This window comes from Hypomesus nipponensis, chromosome 23 (genome assembly GCF_054491055.1).
Source record: "Hypomesus nipponensis isolate SF chromosome 23, ASM5449105v1, whole genome shotgun sequence".
Taxonomy (NCBI): Eukaryota; Metazoa; Chordata; class Actinopteri; order Osmeriformes; family Osmeridae; genus Hypomesus; species Hypomesus nipponensis.
Window position 1 is genome coordinate 16,902,076 of NC_140383.1, and position 19,623 is coordinate 16,921,698.

The 19,623-nt window shown below is 40.5% G+C and overlaps 2 protein-coding genes across 3 annotated transcripts; both read right to left on the bottom strand.

Moving 5' to 3' along the window:
• Positions 1–6,018: 6,018 nt before the first annotated feature.
• LOC146234407 (uncharacterized) lies at positions 6,019–11,036 on the bottom strand. Its single transcript, XM_084689955.1, has 9 exons — positions 10,076–11,036; positions 9,399–9,626; positions 8,990–9,272; positions 8,732–8,909; positions 8,547–8,623; positions 8,147–8,327; positions 7,670–7,841; positions 6,641–6,789; positions 6,019–6,536 (listed from the first exon to the last, which is right to left on the bottom strand). Exons 1-9 carry the CDS (start codon positions 10,156–10,158, stop codon positions 6,358–6,360), a joined length of 1,530 nt encoding a protein of 509 aa, XP_084546081.1. The 5' UTR covers positions 10,159–11,036; the 3' UTR covers positions 6,019–6,357.
• A 5,797-nt stretch (positions 11,037–16,833) lies between these two features.
• LOC146234408 (uncharacterized) lies at positions 16,834–19,383 on the bottom strand. Of its 2 annotated transcripts, none has more exons than XM_084689534.1 (6): positions 18,318–19,383; positions 17,937–17,987; positions 17,755–17,825; positions 17,309–17,496; positions 17,114–17,216; positions 16,834–16,923 (listed from the first exon to the last, which is right to left on the bottom strand). In XM_084689534.1, the coding sequence occupies exons 2-5, from the start codon at positions 17,937–17,939 to the stop codon at positions 17,155–17,157; spliced, it is 324 nt and encodes a 107-aa protein (XP_084545660.1). In that variant the 5' UTR covers positions 17,940–17,987; positions 18,318–19,383; the 3' UTR covers positions 16,834–16,923; positions 17,114–17,154. The 2 variants fall into 2 exon arrangements, with proteins under 2 accessions (XP_084545660.1, XP_084545659.1); XM_084689533.1 differs by having other exon boundaries at positions 18,070–19,383.
• Between the last annotated feature and the right edge of the window lie 240 nt (positions 19,384–19,623).

Genomic DNA, 19,623 nt, shown 5'->3' on the forward strand with positions numbered 1-19,623 from the left:
CATAAGGGATATCAATGGTTTCGGCAGAGTCTTGGGTCTCGGAAAATCTCCTTATTTTATGGATTGGATGTACAGTTTTGCGTCTAGGTTAACTTGTTTGAGGTGTGGATTCAAGCTACATTTCTCACAATCTAGCTAGCGCGATGGCTTTCTATAGCTAAAAACGGTTCAAGCTTTTCCACAATCGACCAAATTGGCCAAACAAGGTATGTAGCTACATTGAGCTTGAAGTGTACATAATCTAGCTAGATCGTTTTTATTTTAGCAAGTTTTAGAGAAATCTGCAAAAATCGAGGCTCGACTGTCATAGCTGACTGTCACGAACAGCCAAAACAGGGCTGGGGTAAGTGTTTGCTGCAGCTGGCGTTAATCCTTCGAACAAACGCTTCGTAACTGGAAAGTTTTTACTTTTAATTGACGATATTAAACACATATGTAAAGTAACTTGTCTTTACTGTAAATGTCTTGTCCGTTTTCAATTTGAAGTAGTAGATCTACTTATGTAGGAAATCTTCCATTGCATCCTCTCTCTGGGTTCACGCCTTCGGTTATTATTCAAACCTACGGTGTGAATACATACCACTTTGACCCACTTGCAAGAAATGATCCGCTGGTTAGATGTATTATGATCTTGTTATTTACGTATAAAAAACTCACCAGAGACAACGACAGCATCGGCAACCCTGCCCTATGAATTATTAGTTTCTCCGTCTTGAACCTGAAACCTAGATTGTAGGTTAGAAATGTTGCCAATGACCAACGGTTGCTACGTTTTTCCAGCAAGTTCTAGTCATTTCAGTGTTGTTCTTTTACCTTCAAATTCGTTCAACCCAGACTTCAGCAACTGGTTTTCTGCTAAATTTTCTAATTTTCCTGCAGCTCATCTTTCTGAAATGTTCCCCTTTTTTTTGCATTTTTCTTCTTCTTTTCTGTAATTTTCTGCCTTCATCTTGCTGCAGGTCCTTTCTAACATACATTTCAGGCTTTTTAAAACAATTTTTCTTCTCTTTTCTGTAGTTGTATGCCTTCGTCCAGCTCCAGCCCCTATTTAAAATACCTTTTGGGCGCTTTGAGGCTTCAGCTTATAACTTTCAAAAAATGTTCACAATTTTCAACTTTTTTAGCATGGTCAGCTATCCCCATTCAGGTTTTCAGCATTATCACTGCTGTTTCGCAGGAACAGCCTTTTCTAGTTATTATTTATTTTTGCCCCCCTAAGGCTCTGTCAATATTTGGACTACATAGACAACGCCTTTGTCAAAATTATAGTCTTGGTCTCGATTGCATTGCTTGTATTTGGATTTACGTTCCGTTGCACAGTTTAGGAGGTTACAACGTTTTTGTGGGGACAAAGTGCCTTTTGCCGACGAAGGGTAACCTGTGCTAGCTACGTCACCACGTCAACACACGTTAGCAACGACGCATGGATACAACGTGATAGACTTTCTAGCTTGCAAATTGGAGCTTGGATTACGAGTGAAAAATACCACCCCCAAAAAATCACAACCATTTGGCTTTGTAGAGAAAGCAATTTTGAGTGGAACTGCAATCTTTCATTTTTGATTTAGGTCGTGACAGTCTTTGAAATTTGAGCGAGTGCAGGTCGCCCGTGAGACCGCCTCGTCTTTTAGGCGGCAGTCATGCTAGAAAGCGTCGTAGTAGTATTTTTTGTAGCTAATTTTCTAGTTCAATTTTACACCAAAAAACAGAACGAAGGAAATGTTATGACGATATGACTATTGTGAAAACGGCGAGGTGGTGAGATTTTAATATAATTTGCTGTAAAAACGTTGATTTGTTTGCTTCGTGAGAGCCTGTAAGCCTCCGTTGACGATCGCGAAAGCAACAACAGTGTTGTCAACTGACGATCTGCGTCTGGTGAGTATTTTCTTAATTTCGTACCAGGGTCAATTCTACATCTAAATGGACAGCAGTGTTTTAAAGATATGGCGATTGCGAAGACAGCCAGCGGGTCAGCATAGTTTGTTATTTGTGTAAAACTTTGAATTTGAGTGAGACCGCGTCTTGTTTTGACGTTAGCCTCAAAGTCACAGACTCGGCTCGCCCACTGGCAGTGTAGTAGTAGGCTACAGTACTGTCTTCAATGCCACAGCTATGGCTAAACTTTATTATGTCTTATTACACGGCTGTTCTTATGCTGTAGAATGCTCCATTCACTTGAATGGGGCTTCCCAACGTTCTGCGGTGAACAATTTTCTCATATTTGACCGTTGCTATGCATATTTGACCGCTGTCAAGGGAAGTAGCCTTTTTGCCTCGGATTCACGTCTTTCGTAGCACTCCGCAAGTAGTCCGGTAACTTTTCAACCCCAGCGTACTCTGTTGCTTAGCGACGTCAGCTGATTTGAAGCCTAAATAATGCTCAAAGTCTATGAAGTTCAAAACTTTGGTGAACTATTTCTCTGCTGATCAACAATACGAATGGTAACAAATACATTGTAAAAAGACACACTGTGTTAAGTTATTTTTGTTGGCAAGTAGCCGTGTAATAAGCGGGATAATGTATAGAACACCGGTCATTGTCGGGGAAATAAGCCCCTTCATTGCGAAATAAAACTGGCGAAAACTCCGCTTCGCGTCGTGCCTGTTCTAAAATCAGCGCAAACCACGGCCTCTTGGGGCTTATTGCTTAATTATCCCTTACAAAACAAACATAATTTCCTGCGCTTTTGTGGAAGAATTTTAGATTTCCTGTGTGCTTACATTATTCACCAATCAAGAGAACTAGTCATTGGATACTAGTTAGCATGTTCTCATGTAAGCTTGCTATTAATAAGAGTAGATTGTGTCTATGTGTCAGGGTTAATAGATGTTTGAGATCAGGAGAAAGTACTGGCTGAATGTTCCTTGTCATGACTACAAGGAGAGCTCCAACTATGAACTCTTTAGTCTGAGTGGTCATGTGTTGGGAGCTGTGAATCTCTTTCTCTGAGACTGTTGTAATTTCATTACTGCCTGACTGTCACTATCTATGTTTACATTCTTGTGCCCTATAAAAGATGGTCCTCTGGCCTTCAGAGCGGAGAGAGACATGATTGAGACCTAAGCCTGGTGTTGTGTTGCATTTATTGTCAGAGGTCTAGTTTTGTCTACCAATCTGCAGATTGATAAATACTTATTAAAATTCAGAACTCAACTGAATTTAGTCACTCCGTTTATGAAGAGACAGACAAAACACTTTCTTCATCACTTTCAAACAATCAGTGGAGTGTGAATAGCAACGGCAGCTAGCTTGCCTCTAGCAAACTGCTTTTGAATTAGCCATGTCACCCTAAATTAATATTGAACTTATTTGCGTTATGGGGGACTTTTTTTTTCAGTTAGCAGACGGTACTATTTGAATCGCAATTCCATCTGAAATACTGCCAGTGACAACGTTGTTACAGTAGCTTGTTTCGAATGGGGTTCCTTGTTTCAAAGGGTGTTCTTAATGAATTATGCAATATGAGTTGGCTAAATGCTTGAAATATCACTAGAAGGGAAAACGGACCCACCTGCAACTGAAGCAAGCAAGCACACCCTACAATTTCCCCATAAATTGTACCCTCTCTAGTTACATATTGGAATAGACACATCAATTTAAGTCCTGCAGTGTGTGTGTCTGGCCCGGCGCCACAAAAGTTGTTAAGGCCTCTCAGTTGTATTTATTAAACTTTATGTTTTATGTATAAAGATGTATTTGTTCTGCTATAATGTAGCTCCCATCACTGAGTAAGTCTCTCTAAGTTTACATATGTTTTATTTAGGAGAGAGAGAGTAAGTAAACACCTATTAGGGGCGGCCCATTCACTGGACCGTTTCAGGGGCCCAGCAATTTCTATGGGCAAACGTGCAACCGAATAAGCCGCAATGAGCGGACCACACTAAGTCCAGCTGCGCTTTTTCAGTTATCCTGGATTTCTTCATTCTACTTTTGTGCAATAGCCCCCTGGACTGGCTGTCATAGCAACAGGTCCGCGAGCTTAAACCTGCTCGGGGGCAGGTTTATTTTATGTAGACACGATTAGATTGAGGGTTTACAAGCAAAGGTAATACAGGAAGTCTGTCACAGACATGTCTTGTCCGTTTTTACGGAGAAGGTGCAAAAATAATTAGCAGGATTGAACATGAAACCAAATTAATTGCTCATTGCGTGATGATATGATGATAGCTAGGCACAGCGCTAAGCACAGCGCGATATGCTAGCACAGGGGTCACTAAATGGCGGACCGCGGTCCGAGTCCTTGAAACCTAGGCTCTGTTCGAAAACTTAGACAGCTGTCTTAATCCTTGATGTCTTACTAGACAGGTGTCTAACGAGACAGCTCTCTTCGGGGTAAGGTATCTTAAAAACCGTTGTTTTCGAACAACCTATTAAGACAGGATGCACGTCATCGCGCTGCGTTTACTTATGTGCTTGCACTAGCGCACTTTGTCAGACGGCAGTCAATTGCATTGAGTTTGTTGTCACACTAAGTCAAGTTAAGCTGTATTTAAACTTTTGTTAGATATAAGCTCAATAGCTCATAACATTTGTTTATGTATTTCACTCAATTGATAGGATTATGATTAAACGCAGCAACTAGTGTCTGCACTGCACTGCGATGCTAGCTACTGTACGTTATCGAAAAGTCGGAGCAAATTTACAAATTAGGAGTGTTATCAATAAAATAAGTACATTTTCAGCAACTACACTGCCCAATTCTCGATACATTTTTATTCAGATACTGATTTATAAGTACTGTTTAGCTGAAATATGAATTGTAAAAACGTACGGCAATGGCGGTCAAAGGATTCTGTTTAACTTGTTGCTCACGGTAACCCCGCGCACAGACTTATGGGTAATACGTGCAGCCATTAAGACAGCAAGGCAGCTCAGATGCTCTCTTAAAGGGGCATTTGAATGTGTTTTTTTGTTGTTTCACACTGTTCCTTATGGTCTCAGAATAGGGTTTGTAACATTGTTTGAGCTGAAAATGCTCCTGGTGCTGTTCTATGCCCCCTTTTACATCCTCTAAAATGTTCCCGGGAAAAAACGCTTGGTTTTCTCCTTTTATGGTATGCTCATTAATATTTAGATGAGCTGCGCGCTGATTGGTTGGTTTACAACGAACGAAGCTGCAAGCAAAGACGCGACATGCACTAACTAAAACATCCACGGTGAAAATAACATGGAGGCATTAGGTGTTCGACCTTATATGGGAAAAGGAGGAAGAATCTGAAGTAGAGGAGCAACCATTCGCCCGAAGATTTGAAATGACTGTTTCAGATTGGTAAATTGTAATTTCGAATTGTCTTGAATTTGCAACATCACCTGTTAGCTGTACAGTAATAGCGTAGCTCCTAGTGTAGGCTAAAACTCGCACTTCAATGTCGTAGCCTAAGCATAACTTTGTATTAGGTTTGTTTCAGCATTGTAAGCTAAATGTTATTAATTAGCACTGTTTTATTACTTGTACCCTCTTGGTATTATTTTTGTCAAGACACCCTGTTAGCTAAAAAGTTCGCAGCCAGTCTGCATTGGGCTGTTCATATCACTGATAGCAACGAAAGTATACGTCAGTATAGTATTATTGTTACCATACTCTCCTGCTGATAAGGCCACCTGATTATTAGAGTACTTTCTTTCCATGTAGTTATGTGATCTTACAATCATCTGCCCTTACCAGATGTACTTGTGGAAACTGTGCACACATGCCCCTGGATAGAGAAAATATATGTTGTCGGGAAATACCTCAGGTAACTAAAACTGGAGATACATGTACAAGCTACATGCTGCTTTCTGCTCATTGAAAATTGTGAAATAACTGGATGGTCATCTTTTTTTTGTATAGGTCATGAGAAGAGTGGACCAGGTTTCTGAAGCAATAACCTGTATGATTGACCATCCTGGCCTCGACCCGGTGTGCCTCAATATGTATTCCTTGCAAAATGCAATGAATATTTACAGGGTTGACCATGGCCGTTTGAGAATAAGAGGGATGGAAAGGTGAGGCCAATCTGATACAGTATATAAATAAAGTGTTTATAACCAATAAGCATTCATTATTAGTTGAGCATCTTACAAAAAACACAGTTTGATCAAGACAGAATGACAAACTTTATTTTGTGTCAACACAATCATCCTGTGTATTACCTTGAAATGTAAAATAAATACTAATGATAAAATAAATAGTAAAACAAAGTGTGCTCTTCCACCTTGTTCTGTTTGCAGGCAATGCAGACATTTGTCCTACAGGACTTTTGTGTGCTGGTGCTGGGGTTCCCTTGGAAGAAGTGTCCGTGTTGTCATCCCCTCTTGTGTGGTGCTGCGCATACGGAGGGAGTTTCCTGATGCTTCAGGGCAGTACGTTGGGTTCAGACCCCCCCTTGACTGAACCGTGTCAAATGTTGAACAACAGCATCCTCCATGGAAGGCCTGTCGAGCTGACCACACAGGGGCTGGGGCACAGGAATACGCTGGACGGCAGCCACATAAGGAAGGGGGTCATGGATGATCTCTTCCAACACCAGCTGCATCATGTTGAAGACATAGCCTGTAGTGTGTGAATAGATGTGAATACAAGTTATATTTTAGCGCCTTTGCTGTTGCACATTTTGATTTGTTGTTTATAATAAAAATTATATTTTTTATACTTACGCATTGTTGGCTCTGTCTTCATTTGTTTGACCGTGTAACCTCCCCTTTGGGCCTTTGGGAACACAAGTCGATACATTTTTTTCCCCTTGGCTGTCTTCCGTTGTGGGCGCTCGGCATTCTCATTGAAGTGCATGGCAGCAAGGTACAACCTAAACAGAACAACACCAGAAATGTTGTAACACAATTGTGAATCATTTTGTATGCACACACCAATCAAATTATTCCTGTAAATTCATAGCAAAGGCTGTTGCTAAAACAGTAAACTAGACTCTAGCCAGTGCCTTTCAGTAAAGGCTGATTTGTACTTCTGCGTTTTTACGCACACGCACACAGGGAACGCCCTTTCCTTCAAGAAACGCCCTCTGCGTGTCTTCGCAGAGCCCTCGCAGAGCTCTGCGTGCGCCTCCTGATTTTCCTGACTATCCGTCTGTCCGTGCGTCTTTTTACGGATACCCCTTGGCTATGATTGGTCCGTATTGCGTCAGGGGTGGGGGGCGGGGTTGCCGTGACCAACAAGAGAACAGAATCCTTTGACCGCCATTGTTGTACGTTTTTTGTCAACTCTTATTTCAGCTAAACAGTACATGTAAATCAGCATCTGAATTAAAATGTGACGAGAAAAGGACAGTGTAGTTGCTGAAAATGTGCTTATTTTATTGATGAAATGGTTCATTTGTAAATTTGCTCCGACTTTTCGATAACCTAGTTAGCATCGCATTGCAGCGTCAACTACTGCTCTGGCTGTGAATTGCTTTCAGCACGCAGAGCCGTCGGAGTAGTATGAATTCAACCAGTCCGTCCGACTCCGTCCGACTCCGTGCGTGCGTCTGTCCGTTAACGGAGACGCAGAAGTATAAATCGGCCTTTAGAGTAGCCTAAACTGAAATAATTTGCATTTTGATGGCCGGCAATTAGGCCTGATGTCTCCAGACCATTGCTCATGTCACACCTTCACGGAACAAAACCAGTTTCTGCAGACATCTGGTCCCCCATTCACATTTGCATTACTAAAGATTTGATTGTACATACCTGCATAGCATTCCAATGAAGGGGAAAACAATGTTTTGGGGAGCAAAACACTGGATGACACTGTGGAATGACTCCACAGTTGATGTCTGGAAATGATGGCTAAGCTTTTCAACAGCAGTAAGGCACCTCTTGTTTGTTAGCACATTTTCAATCCTGTTCAGAGCTGTAGAACCTAAGAGAAATGTAAGAGAATGTAAATTGTAATTTAGAATCTTATATATTGAGGGAGCTTGTGGCACACCAGTACAGGTGGTTGACTATGCTCCTATGCCACTTTTTCACCAAAGCACAGTCCTTGTCTTTTGCAAGTAGTTCCAGCTTCTTTGACATGCCTAATTAATTAAATTGAAATAGAAAGACATAAAAATTGTTCAGTGATAATTCAATTTATGTTAAAGCTGATAGACACTTCACAAATGTGTTTACTAATAAACGTCTATATGTATTGAACAATATATAAATAAAGGGTAACATTACCTTTTGCTACATGCCATACGTCATAGTAATGGGTGATTTTACGGTCCCTCAGGAACTTTTGGATCTGAGGGTGACGATTGGTGATGATGCACTCCAACTTCACACCACTAACATGTAGGAGGTCCAAAGCTCTTATGAGACCCTCCTTCTCCATGTATGAGCTTCCCCCCACCTCGTTGCTCTGGGTAGAACGAGGCAGACATAGAAAAGCGATCCAGTAACCTTTTTCCATTCTGTGCCAAAACTGGGGATTATGTACACACGTTTCTGACCATTTTGACCACATATGTGTATGCCAAAAGACAGCTAAGGCTTATAGGGGTTTGTAATGACACTATTGGCAATACTACTTGTGCATATGCATGTGATCAATTGCGTTAGTCCTAATGATTTCAAATACCTGCACCAGCTGTATGTCTATGATTTGGTTGGTCTGCATATCCATCATCGAGTAGCTCCCATACTTTGCAGAATGTCCTGAATTTAGTCAATAAACATGAGTGGAATTATTCACTGTTAGGCAACATCTCACCTAAAATTGTTGATATAATGCATACACATTTGAACAGAAAGAAAAATGTGTACCTGGTGAGTCTGCTCGCATATCGCCTCCGAGAATGACAGTGGTTGCCTTACTGAGTGTTTGAAGCGTAGCTATTTGCCACTCAGTCCAGCTGTGGATTATAGCTGGTTCCAGGAATGCTTTAGCATGTTTTCTGAAGGCAGCATAACTATGTGTTCTCAGCTGCATTGCCCCAAACACCTAAAAAATAATTCAAAGTAAATAAGTGTTGAGGTGAAGGTTTGACAAACACGTTCTGCAGGGGACAATGATCACAGTACCTTTTTCAACTTCGCAAATGAAGCTCCACAAAAGTAGATGGCAGCAGACAGCTGAAGGTTGCCAACAGGGGTGCTCCCAATAACTGGCTGACTCCTCCACTGTCTGAAGAACTGGCAATGAGGGCATAGTTGGTCAACAGCTACGAAGGACCCTTTTCTGCGTGGCTTGACTTTACAGTGCCTTGTGCACACAGGGCAGGTCTCGAACAGACTGATGAGGCATTGCTCAAAAACAATATACTTTGCATCACCATACGGTGACACTGCTGATGTACTACAAGAGCTAAGAAAAAAAAAAAAGACAAAACAACATTGAACATCTCTGTCAAAAATCTATTGCACAATCTGACAACAGTCACATTGTATGTAAATAACACTGCTGCATTGTGAGAGTTGTAACTTTGCTTACTCAAGCTGAGATGATTCTGTCTCCATCGTAACTGACTGTGCAGGATCAAATGTTAAATCTTGAGGATCAGTGCCCGCATAGGAAACATCCTCCACCTCCTCCTCAAATTCTAGACAAGGTCTTTTTTCTGGCCTCAGACCCTTCAAAGGAGTTGAAGACAATGGCCAAAGACTGAAGGAGCCGTTGTGCCTACTGCCACACTTTGGCATAGCACTGATGCCTGTATGCCTTTAAACGAGGGAGGGGGAGAGTATTTTAGCGGTATTTCTTACGGATAGCTCAGTGCCTAAGGACAATGTATTGCTGTGATACAATAGCACAAGTAAATGAAAAGGCATCTTCAACACACAATTTACTATTCAGCCTTATTGTTTGTATATAAACCCATTCATACCTATTGACCAAATCATTTTCACCAGCCTCCCCCACAAAAGTTAATGCAATTGTTTGAGATCAGACCAATAAGTGATAATACAGATGATCACTAGTTCTATTCATACTATGAATGGTTCGTTAATTTGTTCTGAATGGCTCACAGAATTGATAAAAGCACCCAGTCATCATGGTAAACATACTTGGATAACCCTGCTCTGCTAAATGCTACCCAGGCATAATGCTACACATGTTTGGAACACACAAACCTCATAAGGCTATGTAAGAGTAATTAGAAGGGTTACCTTTGCTTCGAAGGCGAGGTGCCAATGTCATATAAGACAGTTGTGTCGCGTGAGATGCCACACTTGGAGCATCGGTTTGGCATTCTGCGTCTGTTGTGTGTTGTCGTTCTTGTGATGTACTGGTACTCTGAAATAAAAACGTGCAAATAAATCTATTATATCTACACAACACTGTTTCCAACAGATTGACTATCATTTGAAATAATAACGGGATCTACTTATGTGGGTAACTTTACAGCTTAGGAAACAAATTGCCGTGATTCTACTCAGCACCAGCCCCATTCACAATAAACTACGTCACATATTCTACCTGTAGTAGTAGATACAGGAGAAGTTAGCATTGGTAATAACTAGTGCTGTCAAACGATTAAAATATGTAATCGCGATTAATCGCATTAATGTCATAGTTAACTCGCGATTAATCACAATTAATCGCATATTTTTATCTATTCTAAATGTCCCTGATTTCTTTTTGTCCAAATCTTTTTTCAAATTGTAATGCTCTTATCAACATAGAAAAGTGGTTCGGATTGCTTTGTACAAATATTTTTTTTATTGAAAACAACATTGCAATCGCCTGGCTTTGACGAGGGGGCAGAGAATTCGCATCAGCTGTGTGCTTGGCCATCAAGTGGTATTTCAGATTGGACGTGCTGCGATGATAGCTCAGTTTACAACGACAAAACACACAGATCACTGGTCTTGTCAATAGAACCATTTGGCAACTTTTTAAAAGCAAACTTTCCATTCAGAATCTTATTGGCATCCATTTCGGTATCTCGCGCTCGTCGTCCACTCAAAACGTAATGTTAGCCTACTACCAGAGAATGTCTAATATCCGTAAACGGGCTCTGCTACTACTCTTTAGCCAGCTCGCAAGCCAAACGAGTGTTTGGCGTGCCTGTTGTTTTGTTTCCGGTCTAGCTAGATCCGGTGTGGTAGTTTTTCTAACGTGGGTAGTTGTTGCAACAGCATGTGAAAAAAACTACAAAGTTTGCTAGGCCAAAAAGAGCGTTAATCGCGCGATAAAATAATTGACGCCGTTAATTTGGGTTTGCGTTAACGCCGTTAATAACGCGTTAAACTGACAGCACTAGTTTATAGTCTTGCGATGGGTATGTAATATTCAGGCTGTATTGGGTAAGTAGTCATTTGTTTGGTTTTAGCATTGGGTTGTCTGATCAAGTGGGCCTGTGCGGCACTGACAGACTTAGCTTTGCTATATTAAAACGGACTATGTCTATAAAAGTAGATACAGGTAGGATTAGAAGTAGTACAGTTTGGTGATATGAGACAGGGGGCCCTGTAATGGGGTGACTCCCTGTTAAGCCAAACTGTCATAGCTAGTATAGAAGTAATAGATACAAGTTGCTCCCCTGAACCTTCACCATGGATGCAGAGGTGCCCAATTGTCCTCTGAGAGCTATCAACCTGTAGTTTTTTTTCACAGGCAATGACTATATTTTGGACCATAAGTTTCATATCCCTATAAATAAAACATGTTATTTATAATACGATTAGTGTATACTTTTTGTCCATCATAAACAAACAGACGTGTTCAAATCAAGGTATTTGAAAATAATGGGCAATGTCACAACAAGCACACACAAACACCCTGTTCAACGTTAAATACACCCCCAAGTGGCCAAAAATGTACATTACAGCAGTAATGCTAAACGTGACAAACATTTGCATATTTGTGGTCTCGATTTAACATAATTATTTATAGCGAAGTACTGGACACCGCATTAGCTCGAAATGTACAAAGTCTGGATAAGAGCAGAGAATCTGATAAGAGCATCTGCTAAATGACAAATGTAAGTCATATTTCCCGCCTTGGCTAGCAGCAGAGCTCTGTGACGTAGAACAATGGCGTTCTTAAAGGGAGCTTGACAGCTTCTCGGTGCCACAAAACTCTTAAAGCGGTGGAACGTTTCAAAAATGTTCCTAAAATCACGCCTAAAAACTGGATTTGTGAGAAAACTAATAGAGGTAACTGAAATCTGACTTCGGATTAGTTACGTTAGGTTAAATACAGAATTGAAAGAAAAACGGAGCAAAACTGATAGGAAATTTTTGGTCTGTCCTCCCTAATGACACAAAGCATAGACATTAAACAAAAGTACCCCCAGAACTCTGGTCTATGGGAAGTTTCTACTATCGAAAGATGCCCAGGGGCACGGGCACTGTGCCTAAAACTAAGTCAATTTTGAATGGGAATCAATGGGAGAGGTAAGGGCCAGGAAAATAAACCATGGTCCGTTCCGGACCCTCGACTGAATGGAAATTTGGTGAGTGGACATTTTGAGTTTGTAATTGAGTACCCCTAGCCTACACTTTTTGAGAGGATAGCTTATCGTTTATTGTGAGGGTGTCATTTACATAATACATTTGTTGAAACCACGTCATATGATTTAAAGATGATAAATGAAAATAGTATGCAAAAAAAAAAAAAAAAACATAGGCCTAGCTTACTGTAATAAGCGATAAAACGCGTGGTCACTACTCTACATTTAATTTGGTCTGCTACTTTTTGCCAGCCTTCTTTCTTGGATTTTGCAGACTTTGAGGTGTTCCCTGGCGTTCTGATTAAATCTTAAAATTCAGAGTAACTTTCGAGCAAGCTGTTGCGCTGTTGGCTCTGTTGCGGAAAAAACAGGGCACTCATTTTGGCCATGGCCATGGCCAGACTTTTGTGAGCAGCCAAAAGCAGCATTGCTGATCAACGTTTCTACTATCGATACATACTTTTAGACCAACGCATACCTCAATCCAGCAATTATAAACAACATGTTGTTTATAAGGGTGTTCAAAGAACCGAATTAGCCAGATTTACATTTAGTCATTTAGCAGACGCTCTTATCCAGAGGAACTTACGGTAAGTACAGGGACATTCCCCCCGAGGCAAGTAGGGTGAAGTGCCAAGGACACAACGTCATTTGGCACGGCGGGGACTCGATCCGGCAACCTTCAGGTTACTATCCCGACTCCCTCACCGCTCAGCCATCTGACTCCATCATGATTAGCCAGATGATGTCATCTTGGATGTGTCCATAGACCAGGGGTTTTCAAAGTGTGGGGCGCGCCTCCCCTGGGGGGGCGCCAAAGATATATATTTTTATTTATATATATATAAAAAAAAATGCTTTCTGGAAAATAATAATTTGGTAGATGTATGGAATATACATATTTTACTGTCATTTAATCACTCTCTCAGTCTGGACAGCATGTAAAGTATACTTGACACGAAACATCTTTAGCTCGCAGTGACAGCAACTTTGCCAATAGAAAATGTCTGAACCCAGCAGAAAGCGCAGAAAATATGACTAGGTATATATAAAGTTGGGATTTTTTTGGAAAGGGCCATCCGATGTTCAAAAGCCACAATGTGTTGTCTGCAAAGAGGCTAACCCTAACTGAGACATCATATCTCGTTGCATTATGTAGGCCTATTGCAAAGGCGGGTTAGCCCCACAGCATCGGCGAAACGGGCAGCGCTAGGGAGGGGCTAGCAGGTGCTTCAGCACCCCCAAGAAAGACCAAAGCACCCCAATAGCACCCCCCAAAATATTGCTAGTTTATTAATAGTTTTCAGGCCATCGGGAGAATTCACAGTCGGCCGCTCTGCCCGCTTATAAAATCGCCTGCTTTCTCTTACTTTTTTTCACGAAATGCGTCCGCCATCTTGAAAAGGTCAAATTCCTAGTTGTGTAGCAGCAGAATAAACAAGATGCCACACCCCTGTGCAGCATATTCATGCTCTAATCGGCGAAGTATCTCAAATAGGGCTCAGGGGATTACTTTTCACAAGTAATTTTTAACATTACAGTACTATTTGTTGCATTTTGCGAATAGAATCTTACCAGAGTTGAGAAATTAGGAGCAAGAATCTTTGATATTACTGTACTGAAATTGTAGCTACTGGGCCTATGTTTACTGCACCGGCCAGTGTACACCCGGCTATGAACTGAGACTTGATAAGTCATATGCCATAACACTGACTTAGATGACACAATTGACACAAGAATGCTATTGTAGAAATAAAACAAATATTACTGGTATAACATTGGCCAGCGAATTTTAGTGGCACCGACTGTGGGTATCAGGGCAGTCGCTACTTGTACTCTCATTTTATCATGTTATAATTTAATCCGAAACAGATCCGCTTTGTTATCATTTTTAATGCATCACTTACTGATTATGTTTGTTGTCTAGAGAGCCGTGTTTGCGCTATCCTTTGTTGTATATAAGTCTAGATATCACTGTGTAATCGCTCACCTATGCACACTTTTGTAATTGGCCCTCTAGATGGCACTGTTATCCCTTCTGGATATAGTTTTTCGTGTTGAAACATTTGCTAAATGTTATAGCTCTTGGCTAGTAGTGTGCATACAATACATTGTTATGTACTTTGTATGTATTTTAAGAATGTGTATGGTTCCTAGTAAATGCTGTAATGCCGAGGGAAACTGTGGTGCAAAAGAAAAGAAAAAGGCAATTTGATGTTCCATTGTCTTTTGCAGAAGCGAAACAAATGACAAAACCCACTGAGTTGTGCCTGTTCATGCCCTGAACACATCTGTTACATGTGTGTGACAGACAAAAACAAATCAGCTTCAAGTAGACTCTAATATAATGTTATAATAATATAATAATCATATATTGTTTCTTCAACTAATATCTGACTTAACTGCCACTATCTGTTTCTGCTCCTCTATCATGTGTGATTTGCAAATACCTATCATAGGGTAAGGTGACCAGACGTAACCAGTTTCATGGGACAGTCCCCGTTTTTGGTTGCCTGTCCCTGGCTAAATACAGAAAAAAACTCTTGTTTTGTTTTTGACAAGACACAATATTATGTTTTTCAATCAGATTGATCGTCAAACTGGAAATGTCCCCATTCCCCCCCCCCTTTTCGGGGATTATGTTCCCAGTTTTGACCTCGGACGTCACTTTATATCACAGCCTATATCAGAATATTATATTACTGTTAAGCCCACAATGAATATTAAAATACGCCGAAACATGTGGCCTGTATCATAGCTACATGTATGACCTTTGCAGATTTTTTTTTTTGTGATAATCAGTTTGGTATTCAGTGTGGTATGATTAATTAAATGCGCTGACAGCTCATTGCCCCAAGCAAACAGATTACACTGAGTGGAGCGAGTGACCTTTCCAAGATGGCGGCCCCACGGCTCGTCAGCGCCAGTAGGCAGTAGCGTTCGATGCGGGGTCTATTCTTTATTATGTCTATGGATGTGTCATCATTTGATCTCGGAGGTAATAAGCGACGTACGGAGAACGGGCCCCAGGATGGGCGTTCAGCATGTGTTCCCTTACAAAAAATACGTATATTAAAGTGTACTATAAGTATAATAAAATATGGATAGAACACTTTTAGTTCACTTTTGATATACTTTAAAGAAGTATGTTTAGAAAATAGTTCACTTTTGATATACTTTTAAGAAGTATACTTAGAAAATAGTTCACATTTGTAAGAAATATACTTAGAAAATATTTCACTTTTGTAAGAAGTATACTTAGAAAATAGTTCACTTTTGATGTACTTTTAAGAATGCTTTGAAAATAGTTCACTTTTGATACACTTTTAAGAAGTATGCTTATAAACAGAACATGGTATACATTTCTTCTTGAGTAGGATGTACGTTTTCTATTATTAAACAGCAAAAACTTTATTTTTAAGCACATTACAGGTTACATTTTTTAGATCCATCTCATTCTAATTATTAATGTCTATGAAAATCTATTATGCATTGCACATTGAATCTTTTTTGGTATTGAAGCTGTAACCTTAATTACTGGCAAAACATTCTAAAGCCCTATAATCTTATACTAATAATTATCAATTGGAGTATTAATGGAAAAAAACCGAAAAGGCTACTTGAGAAAGAAGCAGACAGAAATGTTGCATTATGCATTTGAAGGTTATACTGTCAAACTGACTGAAGAACGAAATAACGACGTGAAATAATGAAGATAGTGTGGCTCATTGGCTAGTCAATTCCCATGATGCAAGGTGGTAAATAGTGTTAAAATTTGCTGATAAGTTTGCCGTTTGTTCGAAATACAAATGTAACTTCATGAATTTCGTTTTTTAAATGTGTCTGCTAAGAATGTAGTGTTTTGTTGCATGGTAATTAGTGTGTTTGCTGCAAGCAAAAACACTAATGTTATTTTGCATACTTATTATTGTGAGAATACAGCATTCTCACAATAATAAGTATGCAAAATAAAAAAATGTTTTCCGGTTTGTCTTTCTTTTTATTGTTGGAATGCTGCTTCAGCATTCCAACAATAAAAACAATATTCATAATATTTTTTACATGGGTTTCCAATGGAGTTTTCTTTCAAATCCTCTCAAACTTCTTAAAACTTCTTCGGGACCCTGCATCTGTGGGACGCCAGAAGGTTGCCGCAACGTAATCTTGTAACGTTGCCAGTCCGTAACCGCGACGTCGTGGCAACGTTATTTTCCGACGTTGCCAGTCCGTAACCGTAACCTCCTAGCAACGTAATTTTCCAACGTTGCCAGTCCGTAACTGCGACGTTAATTACAAAACCTATATTTCTCAATTCTACTGTTTATATTGGGGCTGTTCATATGCAGACCTCATTTTCCCCAAATGCTACTTGTTCTTGTATAATAGGCTACAAAGTAAACTTCAGGAGGACTATGTTTGTGTGGTGTGTAGCCTAACTCAAGCTAATCATAAACAAGGCAGCATTTCCATGTAACATTCAGTCATTTTATTTCAAACAAAGTGCCAAACAGTGAATGAACATCTTCTGCCAGTCCCTGCTGCAGGTCCTGTCTGTTGGCCCTGACAATGAAGCACAAAATAAGTTAGTGTCCTATCAACATAATTGCACGTATGAAAGGGCTATACAAGTCATAATAAAATCACATCTAGAATAATATACATCATCAAAAAAATATTATGGGATTCTAGTTTTTGGTCACATAGCCATGTGAAAGGTTGGATTGGGAAGCTGCAATCATGATTCATTCACCTGGCTTGTTTTGAACGGGCTGCCGGGGCGTGTTTGAGTGTCTATGCTGTGAGGAGCTCCACAGCCTTCTCTCCCAGTCCCGTCTTCCACTTCATCACAGCATCTGCATTAGAAGTCATGAACTTATTGTTAGCACCAATTTGAACGTTGAACGCTGCGTGTAAGCCATAGTTCATGGCATCTCAAAACACTTACCACTCTTTCGGAACTCCAGCACCTTAAGGCGCTCCTCTAGGTCTTGGAGTTCAGCCTGTGTTTGGGCCACCTGTAGGTCCATCACTGGCACCTCTTCAGTGTGTTTGCCTGTAGTCGCCTGAATAGGAGAGCCTCTCGCTGGTTCTCCTCCAATGTCTCCATCTTCTGGAGCATAATCTGTAATGTGTCTGTCAGTAAAGACAAGTAAAACAAGTTTACAAGAGTTAACATGATTGGCATACACTGTGGTTCTTCTAGATTAGCTGTAACATTGATGTAAATAACACATGTTACCTTGAATGGTTGTATACAAAGCATTAGTAAGACAACATTTGTTGTTTTGACAAGTATGTATCCCCCTGCCACGATCAGAACAACTTAAGTATGCCTTACAATGAGTTGGCAATGCTATTGAGAAGCTTTGAGTGTCTTATATTTGCACTTGCCTGGCTGCCAGCTGTTTTCCTGGACCCCCTATGGGTTCTCCTCCACCAGACCAGAGTTGACACCTCGGGGTCTGGTGATGCAAAAGTTTTAAGTCATGCTTTTGCTTCAAAACATAGCCTTTAGGGTTGCCATGGTTCATACAATTAATGTCACTGTTATAAACGGTCATTCATTACTTTACCATAATTTCCCAGGGACACAGTGCTAGGTCGTGTGACGGTGGTAGGATAATCTGTACAGAAATGAAAGTGGAATGTAGTTTATGTACATAGTATTAGCATTTTGATATTGATATAAAAGGAGTAGCATCGCACATGTGTGATCGGTCGAAAGCAGGGCCCCACAGCGTAGCGTCGCACATGTATGATTCTGAACATTCCAACCGACTTTTTTCCAATACACAAACTATGTGACAAACGCTATAGTATGGCTTCAATATTGACAATTAGTAGGCTAACAAGTAACACTGGCAGGTAGGAGCATTGCTACGTGTATTATGCTAGGTTGCTAGGTAACGGAAGCTAATTAAAGCTATCTAGCTGCCGTTTTGAAAAAAACTCACTCGTGGAAGCGTCGGAAATATTTAGAACTCACGCATCTTTAGGTTAAAACGAATAAACGTATCCAAAAACAGATGTCATGTACAAATTGGAAGAATTAGTGATATGATACTTTAATAGACGCCATTGCTATGCATGCCATGACCGACTGATCAAAACGGGATCAGCCACACGCTAGCTCCACAGTCTTTGAAAATCCAGGGCTGAATAAACTATTAAAACTAAGGTTTTTTTCTAACAGTTCTGAACGTTTATTTTCATTCTTTTTTTATAGATTCTTTTGTGGGTGATTTGTGAGATGCTAAACTTTGATGTATGTATTTTCAGTATTTACATAACATAACGTTCTGGAGGGTTAAGCCTTACCTCTACAGTACATTATACTTGCACTACTACTAGTAGCGAAATCCTAACGTAATCAATGTGAATCTGAAACAGATAACCAAAATCAGAATCAGAAAGGGATTTATTTGCCATGAAAGTTTGCACAGACAAGGAATTAGCTTTGGCAGGAAGGTGCATACAGTAAACATATAGGAATCTTAAATTTAAATATGTGGTCTAACTATACTAAGGATACATAAACTAGCAATACTAAGTGGAATACAATTAAAATAAAATATACAATAAAGTAAAATATAAGTTGCCAATTTACAATATAAAATACAAATATTACAGGAATTGAATGTCGTGCAAAAAGTAAATAGTTTTTAAGACATCAGTGTTAGCTCTTGGCCTTGTTGAGGAGGCCAACAGCGGAAGGGAAGAAACTGTTTGTGTGGCGTGAGGTTTTGGTCCTGATGGACCGCAGCCTTCTACCGGAGGGGAGTGACTGAAAATTGGAATGTCTAGGGTGGGAGGAGTCAGCCACAATCTTCTTCGCTCGTCTCAAGGTCCTCGAGGTGTGCAGGTCCTCGAGGGAAGGCAGATTGCAGCCAATCACCTTCTCCGCAGTGCGGATGATACGCTGCAGCCTGCTCTTGTCCTTGGCAGTGGCAGCAGCGTACCAGGTGGTGATGGAGGAGGTGAGGATGGACTCAATGATGGCTGTGTAGAAGTGCACCATCATTGTCTTCATCACTTTAGCAGGTTGAATTTCTTCAGCTGCCGCAAGAAGTACATCCTCTGTTTTGCTTTCTTGGTGAGGGAGCTAATGTTCAGTTCCCACTTGAGGTCCTGAGAGAGGATAGTGCCCAGGAAGTGGAAGGACTCCACAGTGTTGACTGGGGTGACACAGGGTGATGGGGGTGAGTGGGGTTGTGTTCTTCCTGAAGTCCACAACCATCTCCACTGTCTTGAGAGCATTGA

Excerpts from the sequence above, each read along its gene's own strand:
- LOC146234407 (XM_084689955.1), bottom strand. The coding sequence starts at position 10,158 with ATGCCAAACCGATGCTCCAAGTGTGGCATCTCACGCGACACAACTGTC. Across the intron at positions 9,273-9,398 it reads ACAGAATCATCTCAGCTTGA|CTCTTGTAGTACATCAGCAG; the intron begins GTAAGCAAAGTT and ends TTTTTTTCTTAG. Across the intron at positions 7,842-8,146 it reads CGTATGGCATGTAGCAAAAG|GTTCTACAGCTCTGAACAGG; the intron begins GTAATGTTACCC and ends CATTTCTCTTAG.
- LOC146234408 (XM_084689533.1), bottom strand. The coding sequence starts at position 18,132 with ATGTTCAGAATCATACATGTGCGACGCTACGCTGTGGGGCCCTGCTTT. Across the intron at positions 17,988-18,069 it reads GCTTTCGACCGATCACACAT|ATTATCCTACCACCGTCACA; the intron begins GTGCGATGCTAC and ends ATTTCTGTACAG. Across the intron at positions 17,217-17,308 it reads GCTGGAGTTCCGAAAGAGTG|ATGCTGTGATGAAGTGGAAG; the intron begins GTAAGTGTTTTG and ends CTTCTAATGCAG.